The 19,957-nt window shown below is 37.2% G+C and overlaps 1 protein-coding gene and 1 pseudogene across 1 annotated transcript in view; one reads left to right on the top strand and one right to left on the bottom strand.

The window, feature by feature from the left end:
* Nucleotides 1–19,957, bottom strand: part of EYS (eyes shut homolog) — a 1,676,468-nt gene that overhangs the window by 1,243,224 nt on the left and 413,287 nt on the right. Inside the window, exon 14 of the mRNA XM_057737776.1 lies at nt 16,859–16,980. Coding sequence (XP_057593759.1) covers nt 16,859–16,980 — 122 coding nt within the window. The remainder of the gene's footprint in view (nt 1–16,858; nt 16,981–19,957) is intronic.
* Nucleotides 9,523–10,500, top strand: LOC130856027 (phytanoyl-CoA dioxygenase, peroxisomal-like; annotated as a pseudogene).

Here is a 19,957-nt window from a genome sequence, read left to right as displayed (position 1 = left end):
TTCCTCTTCCATCTGTCTGTTAATTGCATGAAAAACAAGAAGTAACAAATTATTTTCTAGTCTGACTCTCAGTAAGCACCTCAGTCTCTGGCCCCACATTTGGTTAAGTTGCCTGTCTGGAGGATGGGAGAGACGCCCTCTTTATTTCATTCTTGTCCTTCATGGTTCTCTAAGGACACAATCTAAGCAGTTCTAGAAGAATTTACTTGGAACAATTTTGTCTTCTTTTATCTAAATTAAGTCAAACTGTTTATCTAAGGAAGGAATAAAAATAAACATTATTTTTTGCTATAGGAACATTACGGGAGGCATATATGATGATTGATATATAACTTGCTCTAAAATAAGATCTGATTTATTAGGGATTTATAGGCATCTATACATAAAGTCATAACATTAATTATAGTTTGGTTTTGAATTTTGATTTGCAAGAATTATTCATTCATTTCATGTTAGAGACAATGATAAGGGCCAAATTATACTTGGACAATGTGTAACAAATTGAAAATGCTTTTCTACATTATACTCCTCTGGACTTTTATAGTATCAATTTTTTTTTAAGAACTTTTATTGAGATACAGTTAACAGACAATAAACAGCACATATTTAGAGTGTACAGTTTCGTACCCCAATCTCCCAATTCATTCCCCCACAACCCTCTCCGCTTTCCCCACTTGGTGTCCATGTGTTTGTTCTCTACATCTGTGTCTCTATTTCTGCCTCGCATTTCCTTTTTCATAGTTGTTAGCATTTGCCTTATGTATTGAGGTGCTCCTATATTGGGTGCATATATATTTATAATTGTTACCTCCTCTTCTTGGATGGATCCCTTGATCTTTATGTCATGTCCTTTCTTGTCTCTTGTAACATTTTTTTATTTTAAAGTCTATTTTGTCTGATATGAGTATTGCTACCCTAGCTTTCTTTTGATTTCTATTTGCATGGAATATCTTTTTCCATTCCCTCACTTTCAGTCTGTATGTGTCCCTAGGTCTGAAGTGGGTTTCTTGTAGACAGCATATATATGGGTCTTGTTTTTGTATCCATTCAACCAGTCTGTGTCTTTTGGTTGGTGCATTTAGTTCATTTACACTCAAGGTCATTATCAATATGTATGTTCCTATTACCATTTTCTTGTTTTGTTTTTGTTTTTGTACGTCCTTTTCTTCTCTTATGTTTCGCACTTAGAGAAGTTCCTTTAGCATTTGTTATAAGGCTGGTTTGGTGGTGCTGAATTCTCTTAGCTGTTGCTTGTCTGTAAAGCTTTTGATTTCTCTGTCGAATCTGAATGAGACCCTTGCTGGGTAGAGTATTCTTGGTTCTAGGTTCTTCCCTTTCATCACTTGAAATATATCATGCCACTCCCTTCTGGCTTGCAGAGTTTCTGCTGAGAAATCAGCTGTTACCCTTATGGGAGTTCCCTTGTATGTTATTTGTCGTGTTTCTCTTGTTGCTTTTAATAACATTTCTCTGTCTTTAATTTTGTCAATTTGACTACTATATGTCTTGGCGTGTTTCTCCTTGGATCTATCCTGCCTGGGACTCTCTGCATTTCCTGGACTTGGGTAGCTATTTCCTTTCCCATGTTAGGAAGGTTTTCAACTAGAATCTTTTCCAGTATTTTCTTGGGTCCTTTCTCTCTCTCTTCTCCTTCTGTGACCCCTAGAATGTGAATATTGGTGCATTTAACATTGTCCCAGAGGTATCTTAGCCTGTCTTCAGTTCTTTTCATTCTTTTTTCCTTATTCTTTTCCCCATCAGTGATTATCACCATTCTGTCTTCCAGGTCACTTATTCACCCTTCTGCCTCAGTTAATCTGCTCTTGGTTCCATCTGGTGTATTTTTCATTTCAGTCATTGTGTTGCATATCTCTGTTTGTTTGCTCTTTAATTCTTCTATGTTCTTGGTAAACTTTTTGATCTTTGCATCCAATCTTTTTTTCAAAGTCCTGGATCATCTTCACCATCATTATTCGGAATTCTTTTTCTGTAAGGGTGCCTATCTCCTCTTCATTTTGTTGTTTTTCTGAGGGTTTATCCTGTCCCTTCATCTGGTACAAAGTCCTCTGCTTTTTCATTTTCTATATCTTTCTGTGGCTGTGGTTTTCAGTTCCACAAGACAAAATACTGCTGATACTGCTTGCTACTGCTGTCTGCCCTCTTGTGGGGCAAGGTATCTAGGAGGCTTGTGCATGCTTCCTGATAGGAGGGACTCTATAGTATAAATTTTAAATATTGTTTTAGGTTTAGTTAAAATTCATTTATTTTTAAAGGTATGTTTAATTTGTCTTAGGGTGCCAAAATATACTTAAAAATCAGACCAAAGATTTAGTGTAATTATGGATATATTTATTCCAACTCATCACACACAAAATTTAAGAAAAGATTTGAGTGAACAAATGACAGAAACCCATTGATTAAGCTAGTTAGGTCGGCAAATTTTAAGAAAAATTTGTTCTGCTCTTTCTGTCCACTAGGACACAGGAAGAGCAAACTCCCTGATGGTTTAAGAACAGTAATTGGTACTGCTTGGGAGAAGTGACCAGCGGCTTATATCCTTAGAAAAAATGTTTCAAAGCTTTGGCTTTTCTGACGTTTGATGCTCAGTGTATTGTTCCAGTTCTCAGAAATGAAAAAGGAGCTGTGGGCAGTTACTTTCCTCTCAGGAATTTTTCTTATTAAATTGAGGGTTTTATAATGTAAAATTCAATTTGGTACATTTTGAGTTTATTAAAATATATTTACAGTTGGGTTAAAATACAGCACCTTAAAACCTTTTCCCGTTGTAAAACTTATTCACTTATGTATATTCAGTACATTTAATAAAATATCTTAAAAGACAAATTTTGAGAAATTTTATTCTTCAGAATTTAAATTTAACTTAATGAGAATGCATCTTCATTAAATAGCTGTAGCATTTAAACTTTAATTTGCATAAATATATTTCTATACTATCACCTTTGGTAATTTCTGGATTGAAATCATTCACTTGACATACTCCCAGTCACCTGAAGGATGAAAATTAGACTTCAAAAATCTGTGGCAAAGCAATAAACACCTGCTTTAAGAGGTGCAGGAAAGCAATGTCCTCCTGAATATTTCCTCTTAGACTCCTCTCATCTCATGACACTACCACCAACTCTCACTCTTCTCTTAGTGTCTATTGCTAGGATATTCCTTAATTTTCCACCTCATTCCATGAATGTTTTTCATGTTCCATGACCTTGCTGTTTCTAATTCAGCCCATCTCTCACTTACCAAATGTAAAATATCATACCAATTTCTAAAATGCAGCAAACCACAATTGCAAGGCTGCAGCTCATTCCAGTATCTATATCCATTAAATGAGTTTTCCAGGCTGAGTATCCTACCAAACAGGAAAGCTATTGATTTTTATAATTTTGCAAATGTTTTCCCACACTATATTTTTAGTTCAGGAGCAAATTCTGCACTAGTAACCTGCTTGTAAGCCTAGGGACCGACATTCCTGTGTTCCATTGCCTCTCTTAGGTCCAGCACAATTGTAACCAGGTGCTGTAAGTCTCTCTTACTGAATCTACTAATGAAATGACTGCATCCTTCCTAACCAATATTCCCTCTGCAGCTCTGGTTTTCTGCCAAGTTTTAGCAAGACCCACTGAATAGCCGTTCTCGGTCTATTTCAAGCTGCTTGTAGCATTAAAGGTCCAGTTTACATCGTATAGAATTTGTATCTGCAGCTCCTGCTCAAACCCTGGAAGAAAATCTCAGTTGGGTAGCAAGAGGTTGGCTTCACACTCTCAAACTCCAGGTACCCTGCAAGCATCAAATCATAATTTAATAAAAACTATGTACCATCAACTCTTAGTTTCCTCCAGGGGCTGGTTCCTGGACTCCTGTGGATACCAGAATCCAAGGATGCTCAAGCCTCTTATATAAAAGGGTGTGGTATTTACATATAGCCTACACACACCCTTCTATATATTTTAAATCATATGTAGATTACTTGTAGAACCTAATACAATGGAAATGTTATGTAAATAGTTATAAATACTAAACACTAGGTAAATAGTTACCATTATGAGGCAAATTCAATTTTTGTTTTCTGGAACTTTCCGGAATTTTCCTTTCTGAATATTTTCCATCCAAGTTTGGTTGAACCCACCGATACAGAACCCATGAATACTGGGGGGAGGGGGGTTAACTGTGTTCTGAGCAAAAACATCTCTAAGTGCCCATTTTCTTCAACTGCCTTTTAAATCAGTCATCAATCACATCTCTTTTTTTTAATTGGAATATAATTGCTTTACACTCTTGTACCAGTTTTTGAGGTACACCAAGGTCAATCATCTGTATTTATACACATATCCCTGTATCCACCCCCCCAACTCCCTCCCCGTCCCAGTCCTCTAAGGCATCATCCATCCTCGAGTTGATCTCCCTTTGTTATACAGCAGCTTCCCACTGGCTATCTATTTTATGGTTGGTAGTATATATATGTCTATGCTACTCTCTCACTTTGTCTCAGATTCCCCTTCACCCCCCGCCCCCCTAAACCTTGAGTTCTCCAGCCCATTCTCTGCATCTGCATCCTTATTCTTGTTTTGTCACTGAGTTCATCAGTACCATTTTTAGATTCCGTATATGTGAGTTAGCATACAATATTTGTCTTTCTATTTCTGGCTTACTTCACTCTGTATGACAGACTCTAGGTCTATCCACCTCATTACATATATCTCCATCTCATTCCGTTTTATAGCTGAGTAATATTCCATTGTATACATATGCCACATCTTCTTTATCCATTCATTTGTTGATGGGCATTTAGGTTGCTTCCGTGCCCTGGCTATTGTAAATAGTGCTGCAATAAATATTATGGTACATGTTTCTTTTGGGATTATGGTTTTCTCTGGGTATATGCCCAGTAGTGGGATTGCTGGATCATATGGTAGTTTTATTTTTATTTTTTTAAGGAACCTCCAAGCTGTTTTCCATAGTGGCTGTAACAGCTTACATTCCCACCAACAGTGCAGGAGAATTCCCTTTTCTCCACACCCTCTCCAACATTTGTTGTTTCTAGATTTTGTGATGATGGCCATTCTGATCGGTGTGTCAGCCACATCTCTTAACTGGTCAGCCTGTTCCTTCCAAACTAATGTCCTCTAATAGCCACTCCTTTGATGACTAGGGCCTTTGGACTTGCTTGTCAAAACCAGCTAAGAAGATCACTTTTTCCATAGAAAGTTCCCACTTGAGAGAGAAAGTAATGATTAGTGTTTTAAGTCTCTATTTTCATCCTAAAGTTACTTTCTATAATTCTAGTTCTACATTCTCCTCAGCTCCAGTTAATCTGCAGATAAGAAGCTGACACTTTGATTTTAGTCTCTGTGGCTGCATTACATGTGAAAAGCTCATTTCCTGGAAGGACCTGTCCTCTGAGTGCAGGCTTCTGTCCAGGTGAGCACTGGCTGGATGCCGAGGGCTGCTCGGGAGAGGCAGCCCAGTGACCGCCGAGAACCTATATTTATGAACTATGGCTCTGCATGTGAATCTTCTATGATGTACTTTAAAAACACAAAGGTTCAGACCTCATTCCTATTTACTTAACTAGAATCCCCAGGAAGTGAGTCCCAATAAGCATGTATTTTTAGAAATGGTACAGGTGATTGTGGTGTATTACAGAGTCTATGAAATACTGATTTGATCTTGGGAGTCTCATCCTTTTTAGTTTTGTGAGTCCTTTGGACAACTGAAGTCAAGCTCTGATGCTTGCAGAGGTTCAGTGAGGTCTAGGATAGAAGGAAAGTATGGGAGAGACATGGGATCTGCAGACCATCCTAACTCAGTTTTACATCACTGTGTGACCATGAGAAACCTGGTTTATTTCCATGAGCCTTGTGTTTTTCTTTGTAAAATACATCTTCTATGATACACCAGTGAATTATAAAAGGAGTCTTAAAAAGGCACACCACATCACAGAAACTAGTGGGATCTACATTTTCTGACATGTGATTAGCCATTGATTGTATATATATTTTAAAAGTGATAGGATCAGTAATAACCTATATGTCTGTATTTATGTTCATCTACTCATTCACACTGATATTGATATCAATCACATAGGACTCTCTTGAATTTTTGTTTCAGACCTTTTTTAAGTATAGAGGACATGAATTTTTCATCTTAGTCTTTTAAAAGCAACAGTTAGACGACAGGAGATTTTCTTGCTCTGACAGGACAGAGAAGGCCAGCAAAGGGAACTGATCTGGAAGGCTGTGGCACTGAGATTCAGGTGGAGTTAGCCAGATTAAAGGTTTGGTGTCTAAAGAGAGAGATCAGGTGGAGGTGTCCTGTTCTGCGTGCATCAGATACAGAGCATTTCACCCGAAATGTAGCAATCTCATAGCAAGCCTTGCAGGATGGCCCAAGAGCCCCAACAGCCTGAGATGGTGTAGAACAAAAGCTGTCAGCAGCTGCCAAATCCCCAGCACCCTGGGATGACTACAGACTCTGTGGGATTCTCAGTCTATGAGAAATCTAAATTTAGCTGAAGACCTGCCCATTCAATTCACACATGCATTCATTCATTCATCCTTTATTTCCTTTCTCTCTTTCCCTGTCTCTCTCTCATCCTCTCTCTCTCTCTTCCTCCTTCCTTTCCTCCCTGCCTCTCTCTTTTTCTGTAGCCACAATTAAATCCTCCTCCTCCTCATCAGCATCATAAGATGTGGTATATATTTGTTAATTGCTTTATACATGGCAGGCACTGTGTTAAGTGTTTTACATGTAGTATCTCATTTAATCTTTATAACACTCCTGCAAAGTAACTGTTATTAATATGTGTGTTATTAAAATGAGCTGAGTGAGGCTTAGGAAGGCTAAGTGACTTGATCAAGGTCATACAGCTAGTGAAGGGAAGCTGTGGGCCTCAAAGCTTTTCCCCTTATGTGGAAAACAGCCTTGGTTGTAAAGGGCATGCTGCACAATCTGACCCATTATAATCAAGAAAATGCACAGGCCGCTCTCTGTTATCCTAAACCAAAGCTTTTCATCGGTTTACATAAAAAGGCTATTTATCTGCTAGCTCTAATTGATCTGTATAATCAAGATATGTTTAAACAAGAAGTAATTAACCTGGGTTCCAGAACTTGATGTTGGAAACCTCTCAATATCTGTTTAAATCCGGATGGTTGGCAAATGGGGAAAGAACAAGACATCTTCTCCCTAGTGTGTAATGCACTCTTGTGTGTATGCACATCGCACATATGCTTGTTTCCACAAATATACATCCACTCCCTAACACAAAATTTCCTACGCTCTTCACAATTGATAAACTCCTCGCAGACAAATGGAGAATTAGGATGACACAGTTAGAACACAATGGAACTCTTTACTGATGGAGATGAAAGATTTATGATCCTTTGGCCACTGTTCTTGTCAGTTAATAATATATTGTTGGGACTTCCCTGGTGGCACAGTGGTTAGGAATCTGCCTGCCAATGCAAGGGACATGGGTTCGAGCCCTGGTCCTGGAGGATCTAGCATGCCATGGAGCAACTAAGCCTGTGCGCCACAACTACTGATCCCACGTGCCACAACAACGGAAGCCCAAGCACCTAGAGTCCATGCTTTATAACACGAGAAGCCACCCATGCATGGCAACCAAGAGTAGCCCCCGCTCACCACAACTAGAGAAAGCCCACACAGCAACAAAGACTCAACACAGCCAACAATTAAATAAATGTATTAAAAATAATAATAATATATTCTTAAGTCAAGCTGTTCTTTTGAAGTAAGATGTGTATTTTTTCTCTTATCCTATAAGCAATATCTGAGCACAATATAACAGTTTCATAAAAACGGTCTTCTATAGAGTCAACCACTTAAAAATGGTATTCATTTAAAGGGCAGAAAGAATGTTTTTAGGAGAAAATAAATTATTGCAGCCTGCAACTATTAACTAAATTCTCAGGAATAAATTGTGAAGCCCAGAGTTGAGTCCTGGTTATAGTTATGTAAATACAACAAACAATAATATAAAAGTATAATGCTGGTATTGAAATAATTTTAAGCTTAATCTGTGTCATAATGCTTTGAAAATAAACCTATTTATTGATGTATTTTGGCTAATGTTAGTGCTGGAAATTGTATTCAACTGGTTCTAAATCATTTTTTAAACTGGAATATTTCTAGGAACTGTCCACTTTTACTGGAGACTCTGAAAATGGAAAATTTCTCTCTGATTTGTTACATTCTCAGACAACATTTATGAAATTCAACACCGCTTCACAGATTTCTAAACCTCAAAATTCAACCATCTGTAAACCTCACTTCTCTGTAATGAGCCTTGGGATAAGAAAGAAGGAAAAATATATCTGAGCTTCCAAAATAGATATCATAAATCCAAAGTATTAAAGTCCATGTATTTCTTTACTCAGGTGGATCAAGAAATCTTTTCTAGGTTTCATTTGCTTTTACTTTGCATATAATCCTAACAAATTTGGGTATGTGTTTCAGTACCATGACAGACTCAAAACAACAGATTAGAGGTGAAGAAATGGGTGCTTTAGACTGACATATTAACTGATCGAAATTGACAATTGAGGGAAATACATTGGAAGAATTATACAAGTCATCAGATAAATGAACTAAGATTCTATATTTCTCTTGGATTATACAAGGAAAGCAATTCTATAATCTATTGTATCGTAGAAAGGAAAGAAAAGTGACACCCATCACATTGAACAACTTTCGTAAATGTAGTACTAAATTATTCTTAACACATTCTTATAGTAAAGATCTGTGTAATGAAAAGTAGAGATCTGGGTAATAAAATTTTTTAGGCAGATCTTATTCTACATAAACAAAAGCAAGCTGTTTAGAACAGACATGACCAAAGAACTTCATTTTGTGTCCCCTAATCCCTGCAGTACCATTCTTTTTTTTTTTTTTTTTTTTGTGGCACACGGGCTTAGTTGCTCCGCTGCATGTGGGATGTTCCTGGAGCTGGAATCGAACCCATGACCTCTGCATTGGCAGGCGGATTCTTAACCACTGCGCCACCTAGGAAGCCCTGCAGTGCCATTCTTAACCATGAGTTTGGTTGTTAGCTAATGCATCATGATTTAGATTAGACTTTTGGCTGTATATTCACCACTGATGGTGTTATAACTAATCAATTTAATCAAAAGACAATTGAATTTGGGGATAACATTACAATCAATTAGCCATTCATTATTTTTTAATATCTCAAAATGATTTGAAACATTATATCTAGCCTTTATGAAAAGTTATGATTTCATACACAAATGTCCTGATTAGCAAATGTCAATACATAAAGAGATTGACACTTCACTGTTAGTACAAGTGAGGAGAACACAATATATTATTATGTCCTTCAGAAAAGAATTGGGATGAAAAAGCTAGATTTATTCCCTTTGTCTTAAAAACAAAAGCACTGGAGCCCCTCCCGAGGCGTGGAAATGGGGCCGTCCTCAGAGTTAAGTGGCGCCAAGGCCCGGCCCCCAGTGTTCCCCACAGGCCATGGACCAGGACGGCGCCTCTGCGCATCTACGCGTCTTGCTGAGACACCTTGGCGGCCCCTCGGCCGGGGCTGTCATAGCTCACCCCACTTCGGGGGCTACCAGTTTACATCCTCAACAATTCTGGTATACTCAGGAGAATAATGTTCTAAGCCTAGAACAGAGACAATTTTATGAGAAAATGGCTTCCCTGTCATTAAAACTTTGGTGTCTGATGCTAATATTCAGTGCTTTGGGGAGGAATTGGAAAGCATCTGAAGAAAGGAGGTGAAACCACTGGGATTGATGGCGATGTGACCATTGTAAAATCAGAATATGTGCCAAGTGAGAAAGTGACTACCAAGATCCAAGATTTCCGAGACAATAAGGAACTCTGCAGATACCGCTCCCTCCCTGAGAGTATGTGGAATGCTTCACTGGACCCAATATTATGGCCAGGCATACGATGCTGATTAGCAACCTCGGGATTCTGGCAGGAAGATATCCCGTCACCCCTTGCACCAGGATCTGCACTATTTCCCTTGGGGCCCAGCAGTAGCATCGTTTGTGCCTAGATGGCCATGGAGAACCTTGACCAGAGCAATGGGTGCCCGGTCGTGCTCTCAGGACACCCAAAGTCCCCTTGAAACCACACGATTATCCCAAGTGGGAGGGAGGGGTTAACATCACTTTCCACAGGGTCTGGGACTATGACAAAAATAACACCTGGGTTCACATCATGATGGAGAAGGGAGACACGGTTTTCTTTTGTCCTTTGCTTGTCCACAGATCTGGTCAGAACAGAAGTCAAGAATTCTGGAAGGCAATGTCTTGCCATTTCGCAGATGCCAACTGCCACTACATCAATGTGAATGGTGCCAATTAAGAAAACATTGGAAAGGGAGTTTTAGGGTTAGTCAGTAAATCCATGAGTGAAAAACATCAGCCTGAAGGATGTTTGGGAATTTCAAGCATGAAAGGAGAAAGAATCAACCTTTGAAATAGCCCTTTTCTCGAATCTTTTAAAGAAAACCAAAATAGAACAAGGGGTCAGAGGAAAATGTTTTCTCAAAGAGATGATATAATCTTCTCTATTCACGTGTTAACAAAATCAAAGTGCACAGATCTGGTACTTAATTGTGTGGGGTAATTTTATAATACAGTGGAGTGGCTTTAATGGATGTAAAAAAAAAGTAAAGTATTACTGTTTTAGGGAAAACTTGGGGTTGCAACTAATAAAGCTTATGAATAATTGAAAAAACAAAACAAAAACAACAAAACAAAAAAAACAAAAGCACTGAAACAGATGGGAGAATCCAAAAGAGAAATCACACATTAAATGGAAGATGCAATGAAATATGCTGCTAAAAAACAGGGAATAAATCTCCCTATTTTTCAGGCCATCCTTTATTTCTCATAGAAGGTGGTAAACTGTGAGTTATCAGTATACATGAAAGGGTAACCACCATGCTCCACCCTGAGTATCAGAAAATTTTAGAGCTGGAAAATGCCATCTGGGTGTAGACACTAGTGATTCTTCAATACAAGTACACATCAAAATCACAAGGACTCACAAATTATCCAGGTGCCTGGATTCTGCTTCTGAATCAGAATTTTAAGCAAGTGTATTTTCAAAATCAACCTCCTGGTTAAGAACAGCTGAGTCCAAAACATATGGATGCCAAGTGTGTGTGTGGGGTGTTGGGGTGTGATGAATTGGGAGATTGGGATTGCCATATATACATTACTAATAAGAAAAAAATATCAAATTGTACACTTTAAATATATGCAGCTTATTGTATGTCAATGGTATCTCAATAAAAGTTCTTAAAGAAAAAAAAGGAAAAAAAATTGAGTCCAGTTCTTTCATTTGATTGAAGAAACTGATAACCCAACTAAAAATCTGGTAATAGATACTTGCTTATGTATATTCTGATACTTAAATAAAATGGGGAGCTATATTACCTTTAAGTTAGTAAAATAGTTCCATATACAGCGAATTTGAGTGAATATACTAACACTTCATTTCATGGTTCTAATAAGTTAAGTGGCTCATGGTAAATCATAGAACAAATCCACGTCAAAGCCAATGTCCAAACCTCCTCTTTACTCTTTAAATTACCAAAAACTTGCAAGATGTTTAACTTAATCAAGTTTAAAAATGAACAAGAGGGACTTCCCTGGTGGCACAGTGGTTAAGAATCTGCCTGCCAATGCAGGGGACACAGGTTCGAGCCCTGCTCCAGGAAGATCCCACATGCTGCAGAACAACTAAGCCCGTGGACCACAACTATTGAGCCTTCGCTCTACAGCCCATGAGCCACAACTATTGAGCCTGTGTGCCACAACCACTGAAGCCCAGGCACCTAGAGTCTGTGCTCTGCAACAAGAGAAGGCACTACAGTGAGGAGCCGGTGCACTACAATGAAGAGTAGCCCCTGATCTCCGCAACTAGAGAAAGCCCATGTGCAGCAACGAAGACCCAATGCAGCCAATAAACAAATAAATATTATTTAAAAAAATGAACAAGAAAAAAACATTATTTGGAGGTTTAATAGTTTAGGCGATATTTTATAGGAACTATGACTTAAAAAAGCAATATCAACATACAACACAGCCATAGTAAAGATGGTACATGAGAGCTAAGACATTTGACGCTTTACACATTTTGTCATACTCCTATGTAACAGCAATTTTTGAGAATGATATGTGTGACTGTCTTCTTTTGCTACAAAATTGGAATTTTTCTTTTCTCCATCAAGGAGTATTTAGGCAATTCTTTGTGTTTTCACAATTCTGGAGTTCCAAGCATTGACACTGAGTCAGAGTCTTGGTGTTAATTTCCATCAAATGAGATTAAGCAAATCTTCATGGAGAGGGAGGGTAGGAAAGAAATCAAGGTTTTTGTATCTGGACGGAGAGCAGTTGGACCGATTCCACTCTGATGGAGCGTTTGTAATCCTTGAGAGAGAGCAGAACCCGACGTTTTAGTGGTTCCAATGGATTTGCTGAAGGGGTGACTGAGACCTGGCCGCTAATTAGCTAAGCATCCTGCCCTCGAGGGGTGCAGAGAGGGTACCAGGAGCCAGATTGTGGAGGAAAAGATGAGAGTCATTTGGCAGATTATCCTGTTTTCGGAAAGAGCATGGGAATGACACAGTGGCATTTTAGTGCAACCTGGATGAGCTGCAGAGCAGGGCTGTTGCCTCTTAATCCTGGCTTGGCCACCCCCAGTGTTGACTCTACAATCCAAAAGGGAGGATGTGGGTGACTCTCAAAAGACCGATGTGGATTTTTCAACCATGTGGTGGTGAAGGTAGAGACAATTTTATTTTTCACTAGAAAACACATACATTCAGTTTGTTTTTTGCACCTGACTGTTTGGGAGAAAATTTTTATCTGTATATATAGTATATATAGTATGCATGTTTTAAAATAGTTGTATATGAACAAAATTTCCTTTCCACATGTTGGTTCTACTGCACTATTTTTGTTTCTCCTGCTGTTATCAAAATTAAGCATTCATTATTCATGTAAGATACAGAGAAAAGTGAAATTAAAATGAGAGGGAAAATACTAGAATAACTTGATTATACATATTTAAATAAGCATAAAGAAATAGTCATTCTCTAATATACCTAAGAAAGTTACATGAGGGAATAAATCTTACTCTACCTAAACTTAACATTTGTATCTTATTATGTGCTAAGCATTCAAAATTTTCTTGTTTTCCTCCCACTGTTTTTTTGCTTGTTTTTGTTTTGTTTTGTTGTTTTAGATTTACTGAACCATAAAGAGAGGGAAAGAAGAAAAGGGTCTTGTTGTTGCAAAATACTTCTCATTTTGGTTTCAAAGTCTTCTGATTTTCTGCTTTTTATCTAAATGCACATTCATGATACTACATATAACCTTAAGGAAATGCTGCAATTTTGAAAATGTTCATTTAAAGCTATAGCCATCTCAAGTTCAAAGCAGAAACAGGCCTCATGTCAATGGCATTGCTTGGGTTGGTTTAGGGAGTCTCAGTCACACCACAGGTAAGCTGCTGGCTCTTATAGTCAGGTAGGAGGGCTTAGACTGAATAAGGTGACCCTGCTGTTCATCACAGCTATTAAGTATTTTGTAGAAACTGTATATTCCATTTATCTTCCACTTTAAGGCCTTCAAAGAGCATTTCACGATTTGTCTATTCCAATGAGTTGGTGAAAGAAAGCAAATATGAAACTCAATTTGGACCTTGCTTTATTTCAGTTATTTCTGTTGTCTATTTTAGCAGGTTTCATTTAAAAAGTATGACCTTTTATCTCTTTCTGCCTGACTTAGTGTCTTTGCAATGATTTTTGTTTCAATTTATTATTACACTATTATGTACTCTACTTCTACACAATAAAAACAATATTTAACATCATATTGGTGCAATAGTTAACTTAGTAGGCTTGGGTGCTCAAATGAAGGGCAGGTACTTTGATGGCTCCTGGAAGATAACCTCTGGGCCTCAGAATATCCTGCCTGGTAACAGTGTGTTTGATACCTGATGCCTTGAGCTGGACCAAATAGTTTTGCTAATGATGTGATTTATGACAAAAGCCTTATTTTAAACCTGGGGCTTTGGACCAAGCTGTATAAGTCTGAACACTGCAGGAGCTGGAGACTGATTAGCTAAAGTCCAAGCCTTGTGACTGACCCAAATTAAAACCCTGGACCCCAATGCTTAAATGAGCATCCCTGATCAGTGACACTTCATCCATCTTGTCACACATCATTCCTCAGAGATTTAGCTTTGTCCATGGAACTCCACTGGGAGAAGACACCTGAAAGCTTGTGCCTGGTTTCTCCTGGATTTTGCCACTTGTGCCTTTCCTTTTGCTATTGTAATCTATAATTTTTAACTGTAATAATCTCTTATCAGGAGTAATCAGCTTTGCTGAACCTTCCTGGTCAACCATCAAATCTGAGGGTGACCTTGGGGCCCCAGACACAACATCTAAAAGCCCAAATACTTTGAACATTGTTTCATTTTTTAAATCACCTGCTGTCTCCATAACAACTTCTCTTGAAAGGATATCACCAATTCAATGGTATTTTTCTTCTTATAATTGATTTATAAATTATAGTTAGGAATTAGGTAATTTCAATGATCTCCTTGTGTATTCTAATACATTTAAATCAATTAATAAAATATGATAGTTTGAGAATTTTATTTCCTTTTCAACCCCACTGGTTTCTTTTTTTTTTTTTTTTCCCCCACTCCCAGGCTTTACTGAAGTGTAATTGACAAATGAAGTGTATAATGTGATTTGATGTATGTATACATTTTGAAATTATTAACACAATAAAGTTAATTAACACATCAATCTGTGTGTTTGAAACAAGAATGCTTAATATCTACTCTTTTAGCAAATTTCAAGTATACAACACAGTATTATTTGATGTAGTCATTATTAGAATATAGTCACATTAGACCCCTAGAACTTATTAAGTTTATAACTGAAGACTTGCACCCTTTGACTAGCATCTCCCAATTTCCCCCAACCCCCAATTTCTAACTACCATTTTATTCTCTTTTTCTGTGAGTCCCAATTTTTTTTAATTTTTATTTTTCTTTATTATAGTATAACAATTTCTGGAAGTATATGACAAGATTTTAAACTGATACTAGTCTAAAGTTAGTCTGAATAGCTTTTAACTGGCAATTGACAAAATGGATAAATGAGCGAATACTATACTTAGAAGTTCTGCTATTTGATATGATACAGCTCAATAAAGTTGCAGTTCCTGATTTGTCAAACAACTGTCTTAGTGTCACACAGATAATTTGTTGCAAGGTCAGGTCTAGAAACGGAATCTTATGATTATGGGTAAGAAGCTCTTTCTACTATAATAAACTCCTATTATTGCTGAAGTTACGGCTGAAATTGTAGGCTAAAATAAAGTTTAATCACATTATGGAAATTAGATGATTTACCTGCAAGTCAAAGGAACTCTGACTCAAGCTCTGCTTAAAAATAGATCTTAAGTGATCTCACATAATTAGATCCAGAGGTTGGGCAGGCACCTGTGGGTTCAGTCAGCAGATCAACACTGATCTCTGCTCTCTCGGCTCTGCTTCCTTCAAGGTCACTCATCACTAGACAGCACCCTGTCCCCACCTTGGGGTCTGAAAATAGCAATGGTAATTACATGCATAAAATTCAGATGTAAGAAGATCTGGAAGAGGTCACTACCTTTTCCATACAGCCTATATGCAGATGAGAAACCTTTCCCTGAAAGAATTCCACTCTTACCTCAGACACCAGCATAGGGTGACATGCCCAGGCCTATAGGAACCCCCCAAAGTGGGGTGGGATTGACAGACTTAGACAAAGCATCTGGAATGAACAAAAACAAAGTAACTGGGCCACACACATACCTAACAGTGGCTAGACGACCCACCCCTGGGCCGGTCCTCTTTCCGCTCCTGGCTATCCAAACCTTTGTTATAACTCTTCACTTAGGTGTCTGCCTTCTTTGTGCAAAGAAACAACTTGCCACAAATTATCTTTGTATTGTTAAAACAAACAATGTCAGTACACTGATAGTCAAAATGCATCCATGAAAACAGGTGTGTTTTTCAAAGCATTGTTCCTAACTTCAGCCAGTGTGGTCTTTTGTGGAAGTAGCTCTGCTGCTGCAGTAACAGCTCTGAGCTGGCAGCAGTGTCACAGCACTAACTTGTGTTGTATGTCATATATTTTCTGAAGGCTGTCAGTGAATCCACCTTGAGTAGACATCTTTTATGTCAGGCTTTCTGAACAATGAGGAGCCAGAGGGGATCCTATTGATCTGCCAACTGTGTCACAGTCCGTTTAAGGCCAAATGGTACATGCTTGTGACAAAGGTGATGACAAATGGGTATGTATGGAAGGGCCAGCACCAACGCAGATGAGTGAAGGCAGTGATGGGGGTACAGCAAGCAATGGAAGTCAAAATAGAATGCAAGATTATAAATGATGATGAAGCATGTGATGTGTGTGTATGCAATATCTTGAGCTAGATGAAAGGGGTGCCTCTAAGACTCACAGCATTTCTAGAATAATTTCTGAAATTTTACACAAACTCAATATCACCAAGAGTTATGAATCCAAAGAGTAAACCACTCATTTTGTAATATTTACATTAACCTATATAGAGTTGTGAATAGAACTTTTTTTTACTATTAGGTTAAGAAAATATTGCTTGAGTTTCTGTTTTCTAATCTTAAGAATGCATATGTATATACACATATCAACATGCCGCAAAGGCAAATGTCAACTATATTTGTAAGGGTTAATTTCTGCTAGCCACATTCAGATATATTCATAACATTTATGGATACTAACGAGATGCAGATCTTTGCAGGTAGAATTGTTCTCATGGGCATTCTGGATACAGTCATCAATGTCCTGTTTCCATCTTAGACCAGCAGAGCCCAGACTGCATAAACAGGAGAAGCTGTCGACCACTGAAAGCAACAGAAAGAGAGAAATCTTAACATCCCTTTAGTCATGGTATAGGTAATGTTAATTACCCTAAAGAATGTTGTGTTCATCTAAATGCATTTTACTTTTAACCAAAGAGAGTGTAAATTTTTATATTCTGTATTTGGTTACACAATTATCTATGATATTCTCTAAGTAACTATCTTGTTCAGTTTTATTAACTTAAAAGCTTGAATTACTTGAAATAAGGACAATCGCAATGAACATGTGGTAAGAGTGCAAAACAACAATAAGAATATCCAGTGTTCTTTCTATTTCTTTTGTTTTGATGGTAAACAATATCTTTGAAAAATAGGGCACTTTTGTATTAATTACTTTTTCCCAGATTGTTTTAGGTTTAATAAACAAGAAGTTAACTGGTTTACAAAGTTCTTTGTGTGAGAAGGTAAATTAAAGTGCATAGTCATCCGAAAGTTGGCATAGAACTGTGACGCCTTAGTTAAAAAAAGCTTCCACATTTCGCCATAATCTTTTAAAAGTAATAATCAGAGTCTATCCTGTATTTTAGCATTAGTGATGGGAAAAGCATGAGCTCTGAAGCATCTCAAAGGCATGATGGCAGCTTGATCAAGATTGGAGCAGGTGGGGTTGACGCCCGGGGTCCCACCATCCTTTGAGACCCACGATGCAGTCCCACTGACTCTGGGCCTCTGTGCCTGCACTTGATTCTGCTTTCATTAAATGAGGAGGTCCTGGGTGGCAACAGCTTTGTCAATGCACTGTGTGGCTTCTAGGTTTCTGCTGCCAGGCTTCTGCACAAGAGTAACTTTGTCCTTGAAGTAGAACGTCAGCCCATGGCCGTCAACCAGAGACAAGGGAGGCACAAGAGTTGGCAGCTCTTTAGACAGTATTTTACCTTTGTTTCACTTTACTTTTTTTTTTTAACCAAGAAACCTAGCTTTTAGCATCCCATTAAAAATAAATGATTAATAGATATACATGTATAGCTATAAATGAATTAATGAAATAAAATGGTATCTGTTGGTACATCTTTATATCATACATATGGCATTAGGTATGTTAACAAATTAAAACCAAATGTGATACAAATGTGTACTTAAGACATCATGGAGTACCATTAATCATACTGATATTTCAAAAAATGTTCACGATTCTAAGTCATGTTGGATATTGATGCAAATTGACAAGTAAAAAACAGGTAGAGTCAAATTAACATCAGCATAGTTACAGACATTCTCCATGTAGATAAATGATAAACTCTTTTAAAAGAAAAATTACAGTGAAAGATAAATTGGAATTAACAAAGGGTCTGAAAGACAGAGTTTGCTTTCTGAATGTTGACTATTCTGGGCTAAGAATCTAATAAATGAGCTATGGGCCCGATAAGAACCTAGAGAATTAAATTGGATACCAAAGAGGAAATAAATAAATATAATTTGTTTAAAGTTTAAAACAAAGGAATTTTTTTTTTTTACCTCACATCTAATTTGTTAACTATGGCCTATGTGATAATTAATCACTATTTTATCAGAAAATACTTTTCAAGCATATTCTCTTTCGTTGTTACTATTTTACCAGAAAATAGTCATTGTATTTTTATCAGTCTTTGTTTATAAACATTCCATACTACTATTTTGAAATGAAATTTTCATCAGATAAACCTTCTATTAATCTGTATGTGTTATTCATTTTATACTTAAGTAAACATGAAACATCATACATCTGTTGTACTGAGTCAAAGTTTCTAGTAACATAAATCTTTGTGGTTAAAATACAGAGGCTGGGCTTCCCTGATGGCACAGTGGTTAAGAATCCACCTGCCAATGCAGGGGATACAGGTTCAAGCCCCAATCGGGGAAGATCCCACATGCCACAGAGCAACTAAGCCCCTGTGCCCTGACTACTGAGCCCATGTGCCTCACAGCAAATACTGAAGCCCATGTGCCTAGAGTACTTGCTCCAAAACAAGAGAAGCCACCGCAATAAGAAGACTGCACACTGCAATGAAGAGACGCCCCCATTCCCTGCACCTAGAGAAAGCCCACACACAGCAACAAAGACCCAACACAGCCAATAAACTTAAAATAAATAAATAAATAAATAAATAAATTTTAAAAAAATACAGAGGCGAGTATTTTAATAATGTATTGCCAATAATGCATTTAATAATGTATTATATGGTGAATAACCACATAATGTTGGAGGTTTACAAATTCACATATACATGTTAATAATTGTTTCTCATATATAGTCATGTAATAAATACTACTAATTTGAATTCAAAACTTTGGCTTCCCAAACTATTTTATTTTTGAGAAAGCGTTAAGAATACAGTGTCATAGTTTTACGCTGATATCAGTTTACATGTGTGATCTAATATTTAATAAATTAAATTTTAGTTCTCTAGTAGTTAAATCTCTTTGCAAGGAGTCCAAAATATATTATGGATAATTCTACTATAAAACACATCAGTATATCAGGTATCCAAAATTTACATTTCCATAGTATATAATGTATGATCTTCAAAAATTTAATACGTAGCATTGCATTCTAAGTAGCATATTTGGAAATTGTATTTTCTTACAGTATAAGAAAGAATTACAATATTTACAGAGACCTTATAAAATTTTATGTATCTTTATATCACTCAGAACATGTAAGAAGTGGTCATATATAACCATATATTATCCCGATATTAGGGCTACCTAGATCTAAAAAAGTTGCTCATCTCTCTCTCAGGCATACAACTGTGCTTTCCTTATTTCTAGTGAGCCCCAAAAATTTGAGAGCCATTCTCAGCACCCCAAATGCTTTTGGTTTTCAAGTCAGAAATAAGATAATAGTGAATTATTTCAAGGTAATTTGAAAATTTCACTTATTTAAACAATCTTTTAAGTACCAAAATCTGAAAGAAAAAAGAAAGAAAAAGAAAAAGAAAAAAAAGACAACAATGTTGGTTTAAATCAGGAGTAGCAAAGT

This window comes from Hippopotamus amphibius, chromosome 6 (assembly GCF_030028045.1).
Source record: "Hippopotamus amphibius kiboko isolate mHipAmp2 chromosome 6, mHipAmp2.hap2, whole genome shotgun sequence".
NCBI classification, from domain to species: Eukaryota; Metazoa; Chordata; class Mammalia; order Artiodactyla; family Hippopotamidae; genus Hippopotamus; species Hippopotamus amphibius.
Note: the sequence above shows the minus strand (reverse complement) of the source record. Positions and strands in the feature narration are given on the sequence as shown.